Here is a 16,248-nt window from a genome sequence, read left to right as displayed (position 1 = left end):
GACGCAGCCTCAGCATGGCCGGAGAAGCGGTGCGTCGGTGCGCGCCCGGGATTCGAACCCGGGCCGCCAGCAGCAGAGCCTGTGCACCTAACCGCTAAGCCACGGGGCCGGCCCAGATATTCCTTATTTCATCACCCTGAACATCTTTCCAGCTAGAAACCCCAGTAGACTCATCCGACTTCAGAGATGGGGTTTGCCTCCTTACACACACACCTCTGTCTGTCATCCCTGACACGTTCACATCTGCTCAGCCCCTATCACTGATACCTACCCTCTCCACCTTAGAGAACTGTTCTGCTATCAGACCCCCAAGTTAGGAGAATTATTTGGTGGTATACTCAGGGAACTGGAGGGAAGAACAACTGGGTATATAGTTCTTCTTGTCAAGAAAATGAGCAGGTTCTGATCCCCTATAATAAAAAGAGCCTGGAATGGCTGAGAAGATGAGTCCTTAGGAATATCTATGAGGCAAGTGGGCACAGCCCTGCAGCCAGAGAATGTAGGCACTTAATGGAATGTGTTGAGTTTAGGTCATATAAGAGGTATCTTAAGAGATGCTAGTATCCTAGATTCAGAAATTACAGTTTTGCTTGTGATTTTGAATTCACTTTGCTTTCCATAAAAAATAAAAAGGGTAATCCATTCAGTGCATAGAGCCATTTACAAATAGTTTAACAAACATATACCAAATAGTCATCAACAAGACGCTGTCTACATAACCAAAAGAGCTCCTTTGCTGGTAAGGGTGCACTTCTGAACAACGCAGCTATCAGTCACCCCCAAGCAGACACAGAATGAGAACGTTTATTTTAAAAGTATTGGCTCCTGTGTTTTTTTTGTTTGTTTGTTTTTCCTCTCTCTTTTAGGGTCAGAAAGTTCCCAACCACCTTTGGAGGGCTTATTAGGAATATCCTCAGGCTCAGACACCCAGATTCATTGCCTGGGTCTTATACTTAGGTTCCCGTCCTTGGTCTCATACACTCAAACTGTCTCACATTGAGGCTGAGCAGTTTGCTTCTGTTGCTCCACATGCTGCCTGTGTTAGCAGCAGTTGCTCCTAAACTCATCCGGCAACATGGCTATTCAGGTGAGAGAGACATTTGAGCCAAGAGGCAGCCAAGATCTTGGATATCCCAGTCTCTCTTGTTTGGCTCTTTTCCTTGGCACATAAAAGTGTGCCAAGAAGTCCTGGTTCTTAATCTTGACTCTGCAACCCAGAGTGGTGTTGGGTGGTACGGTTCTTAAGGTTCTCAACTTCATTCATGCCGTTTTGTAAAATGAGGCTAGTACCCAGCTCAGAAGGTTATTGTAAGGATGAAAATAATGTATAATTTAGTATCTAGCAAGTAATATTAAAATGAGGTCCTTTCTTCACACAGTGCAAGCTTCGAGTTTTTCACCACAGCTGAGAAGAGGCCACAGAGAAATATCCCCAAAGAACAGGCTTAAAGTTGCTGCAATCTCTAACCCTTTCTGTAACACTTTTTCACCCCTGGACTCAGAAGAAAGGCATTACTTGGAGAAATAGGTCTAAAGAGCTCTAGAGAATTTCCATCCTTCAGGAAACAGAACGGGGAACAAATTGAACCAGGTACCTTTGTCTTAATGCCAGTCTTAGAGACTGAAACAGAGGGGACCCAATCACTCCCACCCACCTTGACTACCTCCCCACCCTCCATCTCCCTGTTTTGAGCTAAGAGAATACCAAGTCTTCATCCATCTTAAAAAAGTTCAGTAACTTTTTACATAAAATGTGACAAAACAATGTGCAATTACTTTATGTGAAACCAACAACAGGAACAGTACAGCTGGTCAAGTGAGCTTCAGAGCTGCATTACTTCACCAGGATCATCTTTGCTTATTTCCACTGGAGTCTAGGGGGAAAAAAGGATGTCAGGTGTTGGCTAGGGTGTGGGGCTGAGGTAACTGCCCTCCTTCGCAAGGGCAGGCAGGGGCAGCTGTGTCTAATTCCATCTCACCCAATGCCTCCGATCCCTGTTGTCAGGGGCTTAGCAGTGTGGGTGCAGACAAGAGGCAGAGAAAGGACAAATATCCAAGGTCTAACAGCAGGAGAGAGGAAAGAGACATCTGCCACCAGGACCATTTTACAGACCAGTGTTGACCTGGTGAGGGAGAGTTAAGTGCGGATTGCTGGTGTGGGCTGATTTAGGAAATGGTATTGAAGGCTGAGCACGCAAGAAGTCCTATGAGCACAAGTCTAGGTCACCCATGTCAGACAGTTTGACTCTGGACCTGAGATATCTTTACCTCTATACTTCCAGTTTATTTGAAAGAAACTGAAGAACTTAAAAAGAGTAAAGACTCTTAGGAAAATATGTATAAAAGATCACGTGAAAGACAGAGGGAACTCGCCCAACTCTAAGTAGATAGTGAATAATGATAGAAGTAGGTAAGCTACAATAACTTTTTAAATAAAGAAAACAGTATTTGTTTCTGAAGTTACTAGAGTTGGATTTTGATGCTTAGTTCATTTATCTGGGGGAATACATTTCAAAGTAGGAACAGAACAAAGCTGAAGGCACACTTACCCCTCCTGGGGGATACTTAAATCCCTTCCACATTGTTCCTGCAATGAGAAGCATCCATAAGACAACAATCATCGTGGGGCTTCTTGCTCAGCTGGTGGAGTGTGCAGGGGAAAATGGGTGGTTTTGAAAGGCGTGATGTTCTATTCCCTGAGTCCTGGAAACTGGGCTGTCTTCATTCAAGACCAGATGGTGGATGGCTCAGCATGATAGCTCCTGGCAGAGGAGCTTCGTGGTCCAGTCTGAACTGAAATGGCTTGCCATGGCAATTTTAGGGAGCAGAGCTCAGACACCAATTGTGACATCAGCTCCTGTGACCTTGGAGACCAGTCAGAGTGAGTAGCCGTGGGACAGTTGGCCAGGATGCCAGGGGTGTTGGGGCTAAAGAACCCTTATCGGAAGGGCCCTGTTCTCTGATGACTCTAGGTAGTTAGGATCTAGCTGCCATCATATCTTTATTAATTCACATCTGCCAAAATTTTCACCATTGGCTTTATGCAATCAGTTGCAAAAAACACTGATATGCAAAAAACAAAAGAAAACAAAAAACACCCTGGATTAATTGGGAGGATTAATTGGCTAGGTATGCTATGAGCAATTACTTTATATACCATTGTTACGCTATGCAAAGAACAAAAAGCTTGCATTTTGTGAAATGGCAGTTAAACCCTTATCGTGCAGGGTACGCCTTCTCACAACTTTCCTGAGAAGGGAAGAGAAAGAAGATGGGCTGTTCTGCTCATTTCACAGCTGGAGAAACTGAGGCACAGAGTATATTCAGTGGTTTGCGCAGGATCACAGCGGGGCAGCAGATCAGCTAAACAAGAGCCCAGTGCCCCATTCATCCACCTTCCCACAGAGAGACGTCTGACTGTGTCAGGCCAATACTCTCGTTAAAATTTTGGGGCAGATGGAGAAAAAAAAGAACAACCATCACGCCTTGCTCTTAGTATACCTAGGGCTGAGACTTGATACCCATCTTCCAGAGTAGCTTCCCAGGAAATCTGCTCCTGTAATCAGTATATGACTAAAACAGAGTTAAGTTTCTTTAACAATGGGAACGTCTTTGAAAAAACAGGTCTGAATGAAATGGGGTGGGATGTGAGAGACCGAGGAGATGGTTTACTAAAAGGATGCTGCTATCAATGTTTCCTATAGACAGGCTGGTCTAGCGGCATGAGTGTGAGAGGCTATGAAGTCCAGGGATCTACGCTTGCATCCCAGCTGCACAAACGAGTTGTGCAACTTTAGGTTGCATTAAATGCCTTATGTGAATTCTTAAACATCATCCCCACAAAAATAGTAAGATACTGAGATATCTCCGTTATACAGATGAAGAAACTGAGGTACAGGTAGATGAAACTTTCCCAAAGTTTACATAGCTAGTAACTTGCAAAGTTAGGACTTGAACTTAAATTCATGTTAACTCCACTTTCCCAATCTGCCAAAGGGGCAATAAAAATGCTGGTCCCATTTATCACAGTATGTGAGGAAAAAATAATAGATGGGAACAGTCAAAAAAGAATACCTGTGCAGTGCTGTTATTAACAAATCTTTGAACCTTAGCCTGCTGTCTTCAGCAGTGCTCCCCAAATTCTCTTTCCCCACCATACACCTCAAATCCAAATCATTTCCCCTTCCATAGTTTATTTTCCAGAGGAATATAAGCTCTCCACTGACTGGGGGCTACCAAATTCTCTGGACAGGGAGGCCCAACAGACCTGTCCGCCCACTCACAGTTGCAGATCTTCATCCACAGCCCAGCTCCTCCGTCGTGCCTTGCTCTCCTGAACAGGCCACCTCTCCTTCCACTTCAGAGTGGGAGGCTGAGTCAGAAAGACATTGAAAGGCAGAGGGGTCTCTACTCATCAGTCCAGTAGGTAACCACCTCTGTACGGGACTGGAAGGGCTGCTCAAAGGTCTCACCAATGCCCATATTCCCTTTCCTCCCAGCAACCACTGATCCACCTGGCCTGAAATCCGTAGGTCAGGCACTGTCTCCAGCAGACCCCTTATAAATTCAAATGCTTTGAAATAAGTGACCCAAAGGCGGGGAGGTCATGGGGGGGAGACTTAAAGATGTCCCAATGGGATGGGAAGTAGCCTGGGAACCTAACTTTGTTCCCATTCCATCCTGACCTCTAATTAGCGGTTAAGACTTCAACTATCTCTCCCATTTGGTAAGAAACCCCAGCTGGGAGGGTTAGCCAGAGCCAGGACTGACTACCAGGGTCATTACTTACCATGAACTCCGGAAACGTGCCCATGTAACATGCAAGTCCAACAAAAAGCATCCAGCCAAGCACGATCATGATAACAAATAAAACAATTTCTAAGACACAATTGCACAGTGAAAGGCTATTCACCAAGATCTTGGCAAAGGAGTATGCTCATGAAACCCTCAGTTGGTAGAGGTCTCGCATGTCAGTTCCAGTCCTTGGTTCCAAAGGACCCGCAACTCCCTAGTGGAACAGTTGGAGTCTAATGGGGCATTGTGACGTCACTGGTCACATGGCCCAGACTCACAATATGGCAGAGATACTGCTGAGCAGTATCTGACCAGTAGCTGAGCAGCAAACTAAGCTCTTTGTATGCATTATCTCACAGTAACAACATGAGGTAGGTACGATTATCAAACCCATTTTACTAAAGAGGAAACTAAGGCTTAGAGAGCCTAAGTGACCTGCACTAGGTCACACAGCTGATGCTCCAGATCGGGGCCAGGACTTGGGGCCAGCTGCCTGTTAGCAAGCTGGGCAATTTAGACCAGAGACAGGCATTGGGAAAGGTGTATTCCTACGTCTATTACAGCTGTGAATGAAACACACTGAATCCTAGGGAAATGAGATACCCTCTTTATTTCTGTCCGTGCAACCCCTCCCCTCCCATCTCAAGGGCTCTTCCACCACGGTTTTATACCACTCTCCAACACCTTTGCTCAGTTCCTCTCCACTGGTTCTCTTTTCTTGGCCTTCAAGAAGCCACAAGCATTCTTGTCCTCTCCTCACAAAAACCTCCAACTGATGCTGTGACTCCCTTCCTAACTGTCTCATTTCTTAATTTCCTTTTATGACCAAACTTCCTAAACAAGTGGTCCATACTCAAAGCTTTCCTTTCCAATCTACTCCTTTCTCCCACGCATCACATTCTGACTTCTGGCCCCTCCCCCGCCCCACTACTCAGATGTTCTCAGAAGCAACCAGAGGTCTCCTTTCTGTTCAGTCTAATGACCTCATCTTGATCCCTTTGACCTCCCTGCACTGACACAGTGGACCCCGCCCTCTACCAGAGTTCTTTCTACATATACATCTCCCTATTTATTATTTTAATATCCTCTTTATTTTCATTATTTTTTAAATTATAAAAATAATAGGTGCTCACTGTAAACAATGAAACCATCCAAAGATGTATAAAGAAAACCTTGAGTTTCCTCTTCTTTCTCCCCTCAATTCCCATCCCCATGATGTAACCAATGCTACCAGCCTGGCATGTATCCTTCCGCCAGAGACCTCTCCATGAGCTTGCAAACATCAGTACACATACAGAGGGGTGTAGAGGGTTTTCCCCAGTGTTGCTTTATTAATGGTGATCATACTACATATGCTACTGTACAACCTACTTTTCTCCTGTAACAATACATCGTGGACATCCTACTGGGTCAATTGATAAAAAATATAAATACATTCCTTTTTTTGTTTTTAATAATAAGCTTTACTGAGGTATAAATTACATATGATAAAATTCACTCATTTTTAGGGTAGAGTTGATGAGTTTTGAAAAATATGTCAATCCTGTAACTACCACCACAATCAGGATAGAAAAAATTTTGATCATCTCAAAAAAAAGTTCCCTTTGCAATCAATCCCCTCCCCCTGAGACCCCTGGCCCCTGGAAACCATTGATCTGCTTTTGCATTCTCTAGAACTTCGTGTAAATGGAATCACAAGCTTCTTTCACTTAGCATAATGCTTTCGAGATCCACCTATGTTGCCTGGGAGTTTGTTCTGTTTCATTGAATAGTATTCCACCATGGGGACAGACCAGTTTATCAGTTTACCTGTCAAAGAACACTTGGGTTGTTTCCAGTTTGGGGTTATTATGAATAGAGATGTTATAAATATTTGCGTAGTTTTTCGTGTGAACATAAGTTTTAATTTCTCTAGGGTAAATACCCAGGAGGGGGATTGCTGGATCATATGGTAAGTACTTGTATAAAACTTTTTCTCTTTATCACTAGTTTTCAGCAATTTTATTCTGATGTGGCTTTGTGTAATTTTCTGCATGTTCCTTGTACCAGGGGTTCGATGAGCTTCTTGGATCTGTGGGTTTATGGTTTTCATCAAATTGGAAAAATGTTTGGCTATTATTTCTTCAAATATTGTTTCTGTCCCCCTTTTGCCTCCTGCGATCTCCATTACATGTGTTAGACCAGTAACCAGTGTGACGTGTCCCATAGCTTGCTAGTGTTCTGTTCACTTTTTCAGTTTTTGTTTCTCCTTGTGTTTCATTTTGGGCAGTTTCCATTGCTGTCTTTTTCAAGTTCACTCATCTTCCTCCATAGTGTCTAAGCTTCTGTTAATCCCAGTGTTATTTCTCATCGATGTTATATTTTTCATCTCCACAAGTTCAATTTGTCTTTTTCATTATGTCTTTCATTTTTCTCCACATCATGTTCATGCTTTCCTTTATACCCTTGAGCATATTTATAAGACTGATAATACACATTTTAAGGACCCCGTTTGCAAATCTCTCATCTCCGTCATTTGTGGGGCTGTTTTGATGGTTGATTTTTCTGTTGTGGGTGATACTTTCCTGCTTCTTTGAATGCCTGGTAACTGTTGGTTGGGTGTTCAACCTGGTGAATTTTACAGTGTTGGGTGCTGGATTTTGCTGTAGGATTTTCTTTTGGATGCAGTTAAACTACTTGGGATCAGTTTGATTCTTCCGAGGCTTGTTCTAAGCTCTGTTAAAGGTGGGCTAAGAGCAGCCTTTACTCTAGGGATAATTATCCCCACAATTGAGCTACAATCCTTCTGACCTCTCTCTCTGAGACCTATTGTATTAGGTCTTTCCAATCTGTGGAATTTTCCACAACTCCCAGCCCTTTTGGGAGCTCCAAGAAGTGTTTGGCCTACTGTTTCCGGGTAGTTCTTATCCTGGCTCATGGAGTTTTATCCCATGTATGCACAGACACAACTCAGCCAAAGACTCACAGTGGCCCCTATGGAAATCTCCAGAGTTCTTTCTCTGTGGAATTCCCTCTTCTCAGGACTCCATCCTGCAAATTCCTGGCACTCTGGCTTCCTTTGTACTCCAGACTGGTATCTGTTTGGGTAACCCCTCTCAGTGCTGCACTCTGAAAACTGCCTCCAGGCAGCAGGCTGGGGCAATTGTAAGGCTCGTCTCCTTTGTGCCCTTTCTCTCAAAGTTCACAGTTTTGTGCTGCCTCTTGTACAAGATCTGAAAACAACTGTTTCATATATTTTGTAAAATTTTCTATTTGTCTATGGAGAGAAGGCAACTCCTATAGCAAATGATCCTTCATATGCAGAAGCAGAAATCTAACTTATTCTTTTTTTTTTTTTTTTTTTTTTTTACATTTTTATTGATATTTTAATGGTTTCTAACATTGTGAGATTTTGGGTTGTACATTTTTGTTTGTCCTTCACCCCATATATGACTCCCTTCACCCCTTGTGCCCATCCCCCACCCCCCACCCCCACTTCCCGGGTAACCACAGTCCAGTTTTCTCTGTCCATGTGTTTGTTTATATTCCACATATGAGTGAGATCATACAGTGTTTGTCTTTCTCTTTCTGGCTTATTTCACTTAACATAATACGCTCCAGGCCCATCCATGTTGTTGCAAATGGGACGATTTTGTCTTTTTTTATGGCTGAGTAGTATTCCATTGTATATATATACCACATTTTCTTAATCCAATCGTCAGTCGAGGGACACTTAGGTTGCTTCCACTTCTTGGCTATGGTGAATAATGCTGCAATGAACATAGGGGTGCATAAGCCTCTTTGGATTGTTGATTTCAGGTGCGTTGGATAGATTCCCAGTAGTGGGATGGCTGGATCATAGGGCATCTCTATTTTTAATTCTTTGAGGAATCTCCATACCGTTTTCCATAGAGGCTGCACCAATTTGCATTCCCACCAGCTGTGTATGAGGGTTCCTGTTTCTCCACATCCTCTCCAACATTTGTTGTTTTTTGTCTTGGTGATTATAGCCATTCTAACGGGCGTGAGGTGGTATCTTAGTGTTGTTTTGATTTGCATTTCCCTGATGATTAGTGATGTTGAGCATCTTTTCATGTGCCTATTGGCCATCTGTATATCTTCCTTGGAGAAGTGTCTGTTCATTTCCTCTGCCCATTTTTTGATCGGGTTGTTTGTTTTTTTGTTGTTCAATTGTGTGAGTTCTTTATATATTATGGAGATCAACCCCTTGTCAGATGTATGTTTTGCAAATATTCTCTCCCAGCTGGTTGGTTGTTTGACTTATTCTTTTTTAATTCCTGCATAATACTCTACGTTTCCTTCATCTTTCTCCTAATGATGGATATATCAGTCAAGATCTAGTCAGGAGAAAGAAACCACACAGTAATTTGAACAGAGGAAGTTTAATAAAGAGAATTATTAACTAGGTACAAGAGTTTAGCTATGGAAGCGGTAGAAAGCTCTATATATTACAGGAATAGCATACATAGGGAGCAGCCACTACCTCTAGGGCTGAGGCAAAGCAACCAAGGAAGGAATAAACTTCGAAAAGTCCCCTCCCCTCCAAGCCTGAGATCCAAAACTTGCTGGAAAAGTAGTGGCCATGACCAACTGGATGGCAGAGAAATCCCATGAGCTGCCGTGGGCCAGACCTGGTAAGTAGGGAACCACCCTCTGAGGTGCTGGTGGAATTTGCCAGGAAGTCTCCAGAGGGGGTCTTGTGAAGTTTACTGATCATCACTGAGAGTCTACCCTCTGGGGGTATGCCAGTAGAATGTACAGGGAAGCCGTCCTGTGGGTGCTGGTAGAACTCACTGGTGAACTGTTTCAGTGGCAGGAGTGCCATTGAAACTCACTGGGAAGCAGTCCACAGTGGGAAACTCAATAGGGGTGAGCACCACTGGATAGCCTCACATGTGCCACTGTCAGCCATACAGTAGGACCAAGAAGAAGAAAGCACACTGGAACTAGGAAGAGAAGTCTCTTCCTCCTGCAGTATCCCCCAAGGCCCTCTACTGACAAAACTTAATATTGTGCCCACTAGCAAGGGAGAAATGCTTATAAGGTCCAGCTCCATTACAGCAGAGCAAGCAATGAATGGTGGATTTGGAGCTGAAGGGCAATAAATTAATAACTGGCACGATGTGCATTTAGATTTTTTCCCCAAGTTTTTACCACCATAAACAATGCTGTGATTTTTTTTTTTTTAATTTATTTAGCGTGTGTGTGTGTGTGTGTGTGTGCGCGAGGAAGATCAGCCCTGAGCTAATATCCATGCCAATCTTCCTCTTTTTGCTGAGGGAAGACTGGCCCTGAGCTAACATCCGTGCTGATCTTCCTCCACTTTATATGGGACACCGCCACAGCATGGCCTGACAAGCAGTGTGTCGGTGCGCGCCCGGGATCCAAACCCCGGCCGCCAGCAGCGGAGCGCACACACTTAACCACTACGCCACGGTGCCGGCCCCTGTGATTGTTAAAAATAAAATTTCTTAGACAAATTTCTCTTGAGCATTACCAATTTTTTACTTGTTAACCAGAGAAGCAGCAAGAGGACAAAAAGGGTATGCCAGTTCAGACAGACAATAGAAATGGAGAGGCTATATAAAATCCTTACAAAAAAGAACTAGTTTAAGAAAAAAAAGATTATAGTTTCATTTTACAAGGCAATAAAAACAAAGGATGTTTGTGGAAGGCTGGCCTGAGATGCAGCATATGCTGACTGTCAATGAACAACATAAGCGCCATGCATCTAAGAAGTAAATGATACTGTCTTTTGATGCACAAAATTTTTTAATTTTCATGAGGTCCAATTTGTCTATTTTTTCTTTTGCTGCCTATGTCTTTGGTGTCATATCCAAGAAATCACTGCCAAATCCAATGTCATGAAGCTTTTTTCCTACGTTTCCTTCTAAGAGTTTTATTGTTTTAGGTCTTACATTTTGGTCTTTGATCCACTCTACGTTAATTTTTGTATACGGTGTTAGGTAAGGGTCCAACTTCATTCTTGCATGTGGATATCCAGCTTTCCCAGCACCACTTGTGTGTGTGTGTGTGTGTGTGTGAGGAGATCAGCCCTGTGCTAACATCTGCCAATCCTCCTCTTTTTTTGCTGAGGAAGACTGGCCCTGGGCTAACATCCGTGCCCATCTTCCTCCACTTTATATGGGACGCCGCCACAGCATGGCCTGCCAAGCAGTGCGTCGGTGTGCACCCGGGATCCCAACCGGCGAACCCCGGGCCGCCGCAGCAGAGCGCGCGCACTTAACCACCTGTGCCACCGGGCCGGCCCCCCCCAGCACCGTTTTTTTAAAAGATTGTCCTTTACCCATTGAACAGTCTTGGCACTCTTGTCAAAAATCACTTAACCATACATGTGAGGGTTTACTTCTGGGCTCTCTATTCTATTCCACTGGTAAGGTACTTAGAGCAGTCAAAAATCATAGAGACAGAAAGTAGAATGGTGGTTGCCAGGGGCTGGAGAGAGGGGAGAATGGGGAGTTATCGTTTAATGGGTACAGAGTTTCAGTTTTACAAGATGAAGAGTTATGGAGATGGATGGTAGTGATGGCTGTGCCACATTTTGAATGTATTTAATACCACTGAACTGTATACTACTTGAAAATGGTTAAGATGGTAAACTATATGTTATGTGTATTTCACCAAAATAAAAAAAATGGGGGGAAAAAGAATAAATGATAAGGATACATCTGTCTGATATTTAGAATACCAAAGTTTCATCCCTTAACAATACATCTGATAAGACCAATAACTACAAAAACAAAGAGTGTAAACAGAGATCAAAAGCAGAGCACCAAGACAAAAATTCTAATTTTAAACAAGTCAGTCTCATGATTTTTCTCAAGCTGCAAACAAAGATGCAGAATATACTCTCCCATTTCTTAGAGACTTTTTTCCCCTTTTAATATAATTAATATCTTTGTACATATATCCTGGGTACTTTTATTTCTGTAAGACAAATTTCCAAAAGTGGGGTTATGGAGTTAAAGGTATGTCAGATTACTCTGCCCAAAGGTTATAGCAACTTACGCTCCCACCAACTACATTTGAGTTTTTTAAACTATGGTCCAGGGATGGGCTTCAGTGGATCCATGAACATGCCTGAAATTTGACACAAAATAGACTGTATACAGCGACATGTACATTTTTCTGGAACAGGTCTGTATCTTTCAACAGACTTTTTTTTAAATCTGAAACACAAATAAGGCTGAGAACTGGTACACTATACCATCTTCTCCCTATGGCTTTGGTCTCCTTACACTTTCATTCATTTAGCAAACTTTCAATTGAAGACCTCTTTCTATCTGGTTTACCAAATATTAGAAGAATAAAGGTATGCATAAATTCAAGCATGCTAGGCACTGGGAATATAGAGATGAATGAGATTTGACCGCTATCTGCCAGAGCCTCACAGTCTCTGGGGACAGACAGAAGGGTGGAGATGGAGGTAGACAGGTACACCAGCACAATAAAATATCCCAGGCAGGCACTAAACCATGAAGCAAGGAAGACACAGCGTACTCGGGAAAGAATGGATATTTCAGCCTGGTTAGATGACAGGATCTAACAGCGCCAGTCTCAGGAGATGAGGGTGATCATAGGGGAAGTCAGCCAATGTTGGTACTATACAGTCTTCCTCTTATGACTAAGTACCAATAGGCACAGCATTCCAGCTTCCTAGAGATTATTAATCACACAATTTCACAGACAGTGAGAGGCAGCAATAGATTAAGAACATGGTCTCTGACATCACCTTCTGCAATAATTTTACCTTCCTGAGTCTTGGTTTCCCCACCTGTAAAATGGAGCTAATCACACCATATATCCTCTATTTTAAGGTGCACACTTTTTCAGATTTAAGCACTTTTCACACAGGTATAAGTGTTAACACTGGTATGTATATTTAATTTTGTAATCTTTTCTCCCCCAAAATGTTGTCAGTAATACATCTCTTATTCAACAGGATCTCAGAAACAAGGAAATAGGTAATACAACACTAAACCTCAGTTTCCTCATCCGTAGAATTGAGGTAATAATTCTATCTAGGTCACAGAGTTTTGTGAAGATTGACTGTGATAAAGCACATAAAATTCTTAGCAATGCATTTCTTTCCACACAGGAAATGATAGCTACACACATACACCGCCCCCTCCCCCGACTCCTGCAGGCATAAAGTGTTCATAGTGCCTATAATTCATTCATAGTGACTAAACGAGAAGAGAATCGGTGGTTTGGATGGAAGGGCTTTTCCATAAAAGACTGAAGAAACTTGCTCAGGCCTCACTTCTAACTTGGTATCTTTTCTTTGATTAATGGATTTCTGACAGGATCTGTTAGATCTTGGAGCCCCAGGAAGTTCTCCTGTTTCTGAGTTTTGTTAGATCTGGCTGATGTGCTCTCACCAGGCCTCTTATCCTTCAGTCTTCTCACCTTCTACCTGTGTTGCCGGCCTCCACTCCTGCCCCACACAACAGTCTCTTCACAACAGCACTCAGACTTATTCTTCTAAAACTTAGCGAGATCACATCACTGCTCTCTTCAAAACTCTCCAGTGGCTTCCTCTTTCAGAGGAAAAGCCTAAGAAAGGAAAAAGCAGCCTCTGACATCTGGAACTGGTCTGACCCAGCCAGGCCTCAGTGTTAGAAGCTGATCTGGCACTCACAGCCAGGCTGTTATTCTCCTGTTGGCTATAACAATCTCACAGAACACCAGCATCAGACAGGGCACTCAGACCATGATAAAATGAGACAAAACAAGGCCCCATCATAATTTCGTCCAAACAGAGACAAAAACAAGGTCACTATGCAACCCAGGAAATACCCAACATCCTCTTCCATTAACATGAGTGACTGCTGCTTCTTTACCAATTACAGCTTTATCCTCACTCTAATTCGCCCATCTTATAGATAATATTTATTGAGATACTCAACATCAAAACTGACTATAGCAGAGCCATTTTAAAATGCAGTTGGAGCTGCCTTTCCAGCGAAACTGCCTTGCTGTCTTGAACGCAGGACTGAGCCAAACCTCCGGACTGGGCCAAAGTGGGAATTGTTTTACAAGCAATTGTCTAAGGTCAGCAGGAGAAAGGGCATCTGATCAAAAAGACAGAGGATTGTGGACTTTCTGAAGATAGAATCAATAGTCAATCAATGTTTAGCCAAGACTAGCGCTCTGCCTCCAACTCCAATCAAAAGTCTTTGTAATACAACCTCCCTTCTTTGCCTTTAAAAGCCCCTGACTTTTACTCCCTAGAGAGACACTATTTGGGTTTCTACCTGAATCTGTGCTCCCCAAATTGCAATTCTTTGATCCCAAATAAACACTTTGCCTCTTAAACTGGATTCTATTTTTGTAGGTTGACACCAGTTATAGAATTGTCCCTGATTTCTCATAGCACTCAATCCAAAGTGAAGCTTTGCTTCCTTAAACCCTCCCCCAAGTCACCCAAAGCTCGACACCTAAGCCTATAATAGGTTCTTTCTAACACTCTCTTACTGAGCTGTCTAAGGTTCTCCACAGTATCTGCTCCCTCACTGCAAGGAGTAATCAACCCACCTTGTTTAACTATGAGTGTGTTCCTGATGGTCTCTGGCTGGAGGGCATGGACAAGCCAGAGTCACGCAGTGGTTCCCAGACTTTACCATGCATTAGAATCCCCCAGGCTTGTTAAAACAGACTGCTGGACCCCCACCCCTAGAGTTTCTGATTCTATAAGTCTAGGGTGGGGTCTAAGAATCTGTATTTCTAACAAGTTCCCAGTGATGCTGAGGCTGTAAGTCTGGGGACCGCACTGGAAGAATCACTGCCCTAAACCATCTGTGGTTCCCCTTTAGTCTGACTTCGCCTACTTCTGCTTCCTCACCTCTTCATTCTACTCCAGCCACACTGGTTTCCTTGCTGTTTTGAGCTTCCCCAAGCACATGCCTATCTTAGGACTTTGCTCTGAATGCCCTCTAATACGGACCGTTTACTCTCACCTCTCAAGACCTTCCCTGATCTTCTAATCCTGCATTTTAAAAAGTTATTCCCCACAACATTTAATCACCTTCTAACATGCGGTCTAATTTACTAATAAATTTATTATATTTATTGTTTTGCTCTCCTCCTACTAATAAAAGAATGACAGCCTTAGGACAGCTGACCTTTTTTTTTCTATTTTGTTCACTGCTGTCTCCTCAGACCCAGAAAATTATCTAGCAAATAGTCAATGCTCAATAAAAGTTTGTTGAATGAATAAATGCTCCTTCTAGCCTTTCACTTTCTTCTCCTAATTGTTACAGCATTTCTGCCTTGTCCTATCAATACAATCACCCTTCTACCCCAGCTTCTCGACAGTTACATATCCAGCTCCTGCGACTTTTTAGGCGGAGTGGCTCAAGCCAGATACAAAGCAGGTAAGTAACTTACAAGTCAAGGAGACCTAACAAAGCCAGCAAATTGCATCTCTTCGCCTTCCTTCTCCAGATGACCTGATCCACCAACCTACCTCCTCTCTCGTTTTCAAACTCTTTTCCTGGTTTTTTCCTCTCTCTACCACCAACATGGTTATGGCGCCCCCTCCTTAAAAAAAAAAAAGGCAACCCCTCCCCCATGCTGCACCACCTTCACAGCGCTGTCCTCTCCCAGCTCTCTGACAAGGCTCCTCCTGATTCCGCTCTCCCTTTCTAGCTCCCTGAAATTCTACTTTTGGAGTTCCATTACCTCGTCCTTCCTAAATCCAGCTACAATTTTTGGTCTTGATCTTTCTTGATACTCTGAATTTAACACATCCTTCCAGAAACTCTCTTCCAGAACAGCATGAGTTGCTTCTACCTCCTTTACTGCTTCTCCTCGGGTCCTCCCTATTCTTCACAGACGTCCCCAGGTTTCCTTCCAGCAGGCCAGGGCGCGGTCCCCCGGGCGCTAGGGCGTTCCTGACGGCGCTCAGAGCTCCCGCTGGAGTCGCGGTCCCGCTCTGGGCGGAGCCACCGCTGAGCCTGGGGCGTCGAACGCGGCGTGTCTTTCCAGCCTGGGAAGGGGCGGGGCCTTGGAGCGCTCGGGAAGGTTTGGCCCTCAGCGGCCTCCGTGCAGGGAGCGGTGCGGAAGAAGGTCTAGGGACTGGGTCGCGGAACCCGGCGGGGGACCTGGCTGGAGATGGAGTTCGACTGCGAGATTCTGAGACGGCTCCTTGGCAAGGTGCGGGTAGCCCGCCGGGCCGGGTCTAGGGTCCCGGGGTCTCCGGGGCGTTTCGACCCCTGGCCGGGCACCTCCCCATGGCGCTTCCCCGGCTCGTCCTGGGGTTTGGAGCCGAGGCGGGCTGGCCTGAAGCCGGCGCGGGCCATGGCCGCGGGCCTCTCCCTCCCGATCTCTTCCTCCCGAGGCCGGAGCTCTGGCTCCGCCCGCAACCCCGAGGTCCCCCCGACCTCCACCTGGTGTGAGACTTCACGCCACCAGCTTCTCTTGGTCTCAAAC

The 16,248-nt window shown here is 44.2% G+C and overlaps 2 protein-coding genes across 9 annotated transcripts in view; one reads left to right on the top strand and one right to left on the bottom strand.

The window, feature by feature from the left end:
- Nucleotides 1-59: 59 nt before the first annotated feature.
- On the bottom strand, nt 60-16,201 carry MISFA (mitochondrial sheath formation associated). 6 transcript variants are annotated; one of them, XR_009220823.1, is made up of 5 exons: nt 15,499-16,201; nt 13,197-13,371; nt 4,284-4,372; nt 2,550-2,587; nt 60-1,874 (listed from the first exon to the last, which is right to left on the bottom strand). XR_009220823.1 is itself a non-coding variant. In XM_058546118.1 (4 exons), the coding sequence occupies exons 1-3, from the start codon at nt 4,856-4,858 to the stop codon at nt 2,566-2,568; spliced, it is 180 nt and encodes a 59-aa protein (XP_058402101.1). In that variant the 5' UTR covers nt 4,859-7,313; the 3' UTR covers nt 60-1,874; nt 2,550-2,565. The 6 variants fall into 6 exon arrangements, 1 of the variants encoding a protein (XP_058402101.1); XR_009220822.1 differs by lacking the exon at nt 4,284-4,372; XR_009220826.1 differs by lacking the exon at nt 4,284-4,372 and having other exon boundaries at nt 13,225-13,371.
- The window catches only part of UEVLD (UEV and lactate/malate dehyrogenase domains), a 52,684-nt gene continuing 52,297 nt past the window's right edge, over nt 15,862-16,248 (top strand). The window contains exon 1 of one of the 3 annotated variants that reach the window (XM_058546112.1): nt 15,862-15,972. In XM_058546112.1, coding sequence (XP_058402095.1) covers nt 15,931-15,972 — 42 coding nt within the window. In that variant the 5' untranslated portion in view covers nt 15,862-15,930. The remainder of the gene's footprint in view (nt 15,973-16,248) is intronic. The other 2 variants (XM_058546107.1, XM_058546111.1) reach the window with 2 other exon arrangements.

Source organism: Diceros bicornis, chromosome 7 (genome assembly GCF_020826845.1).
Source record: "Diceros bicornis minor isolate mBicDic1 chromosome 7, mDicBic1.mat.cur, whole genome shotgun sequence".
Lineage (NCBI taxonomy): Eukaryota > Metazoa > Chordata > Mammalia > Perissodactyla > Rhinocerotidae > Diceros > Diceros bicornis.
The sequence above is the reverse complement of the archived record's forward strand: the minus strand, read 5'-3'. Positions and strand labels throughout refer to the sequence as shown.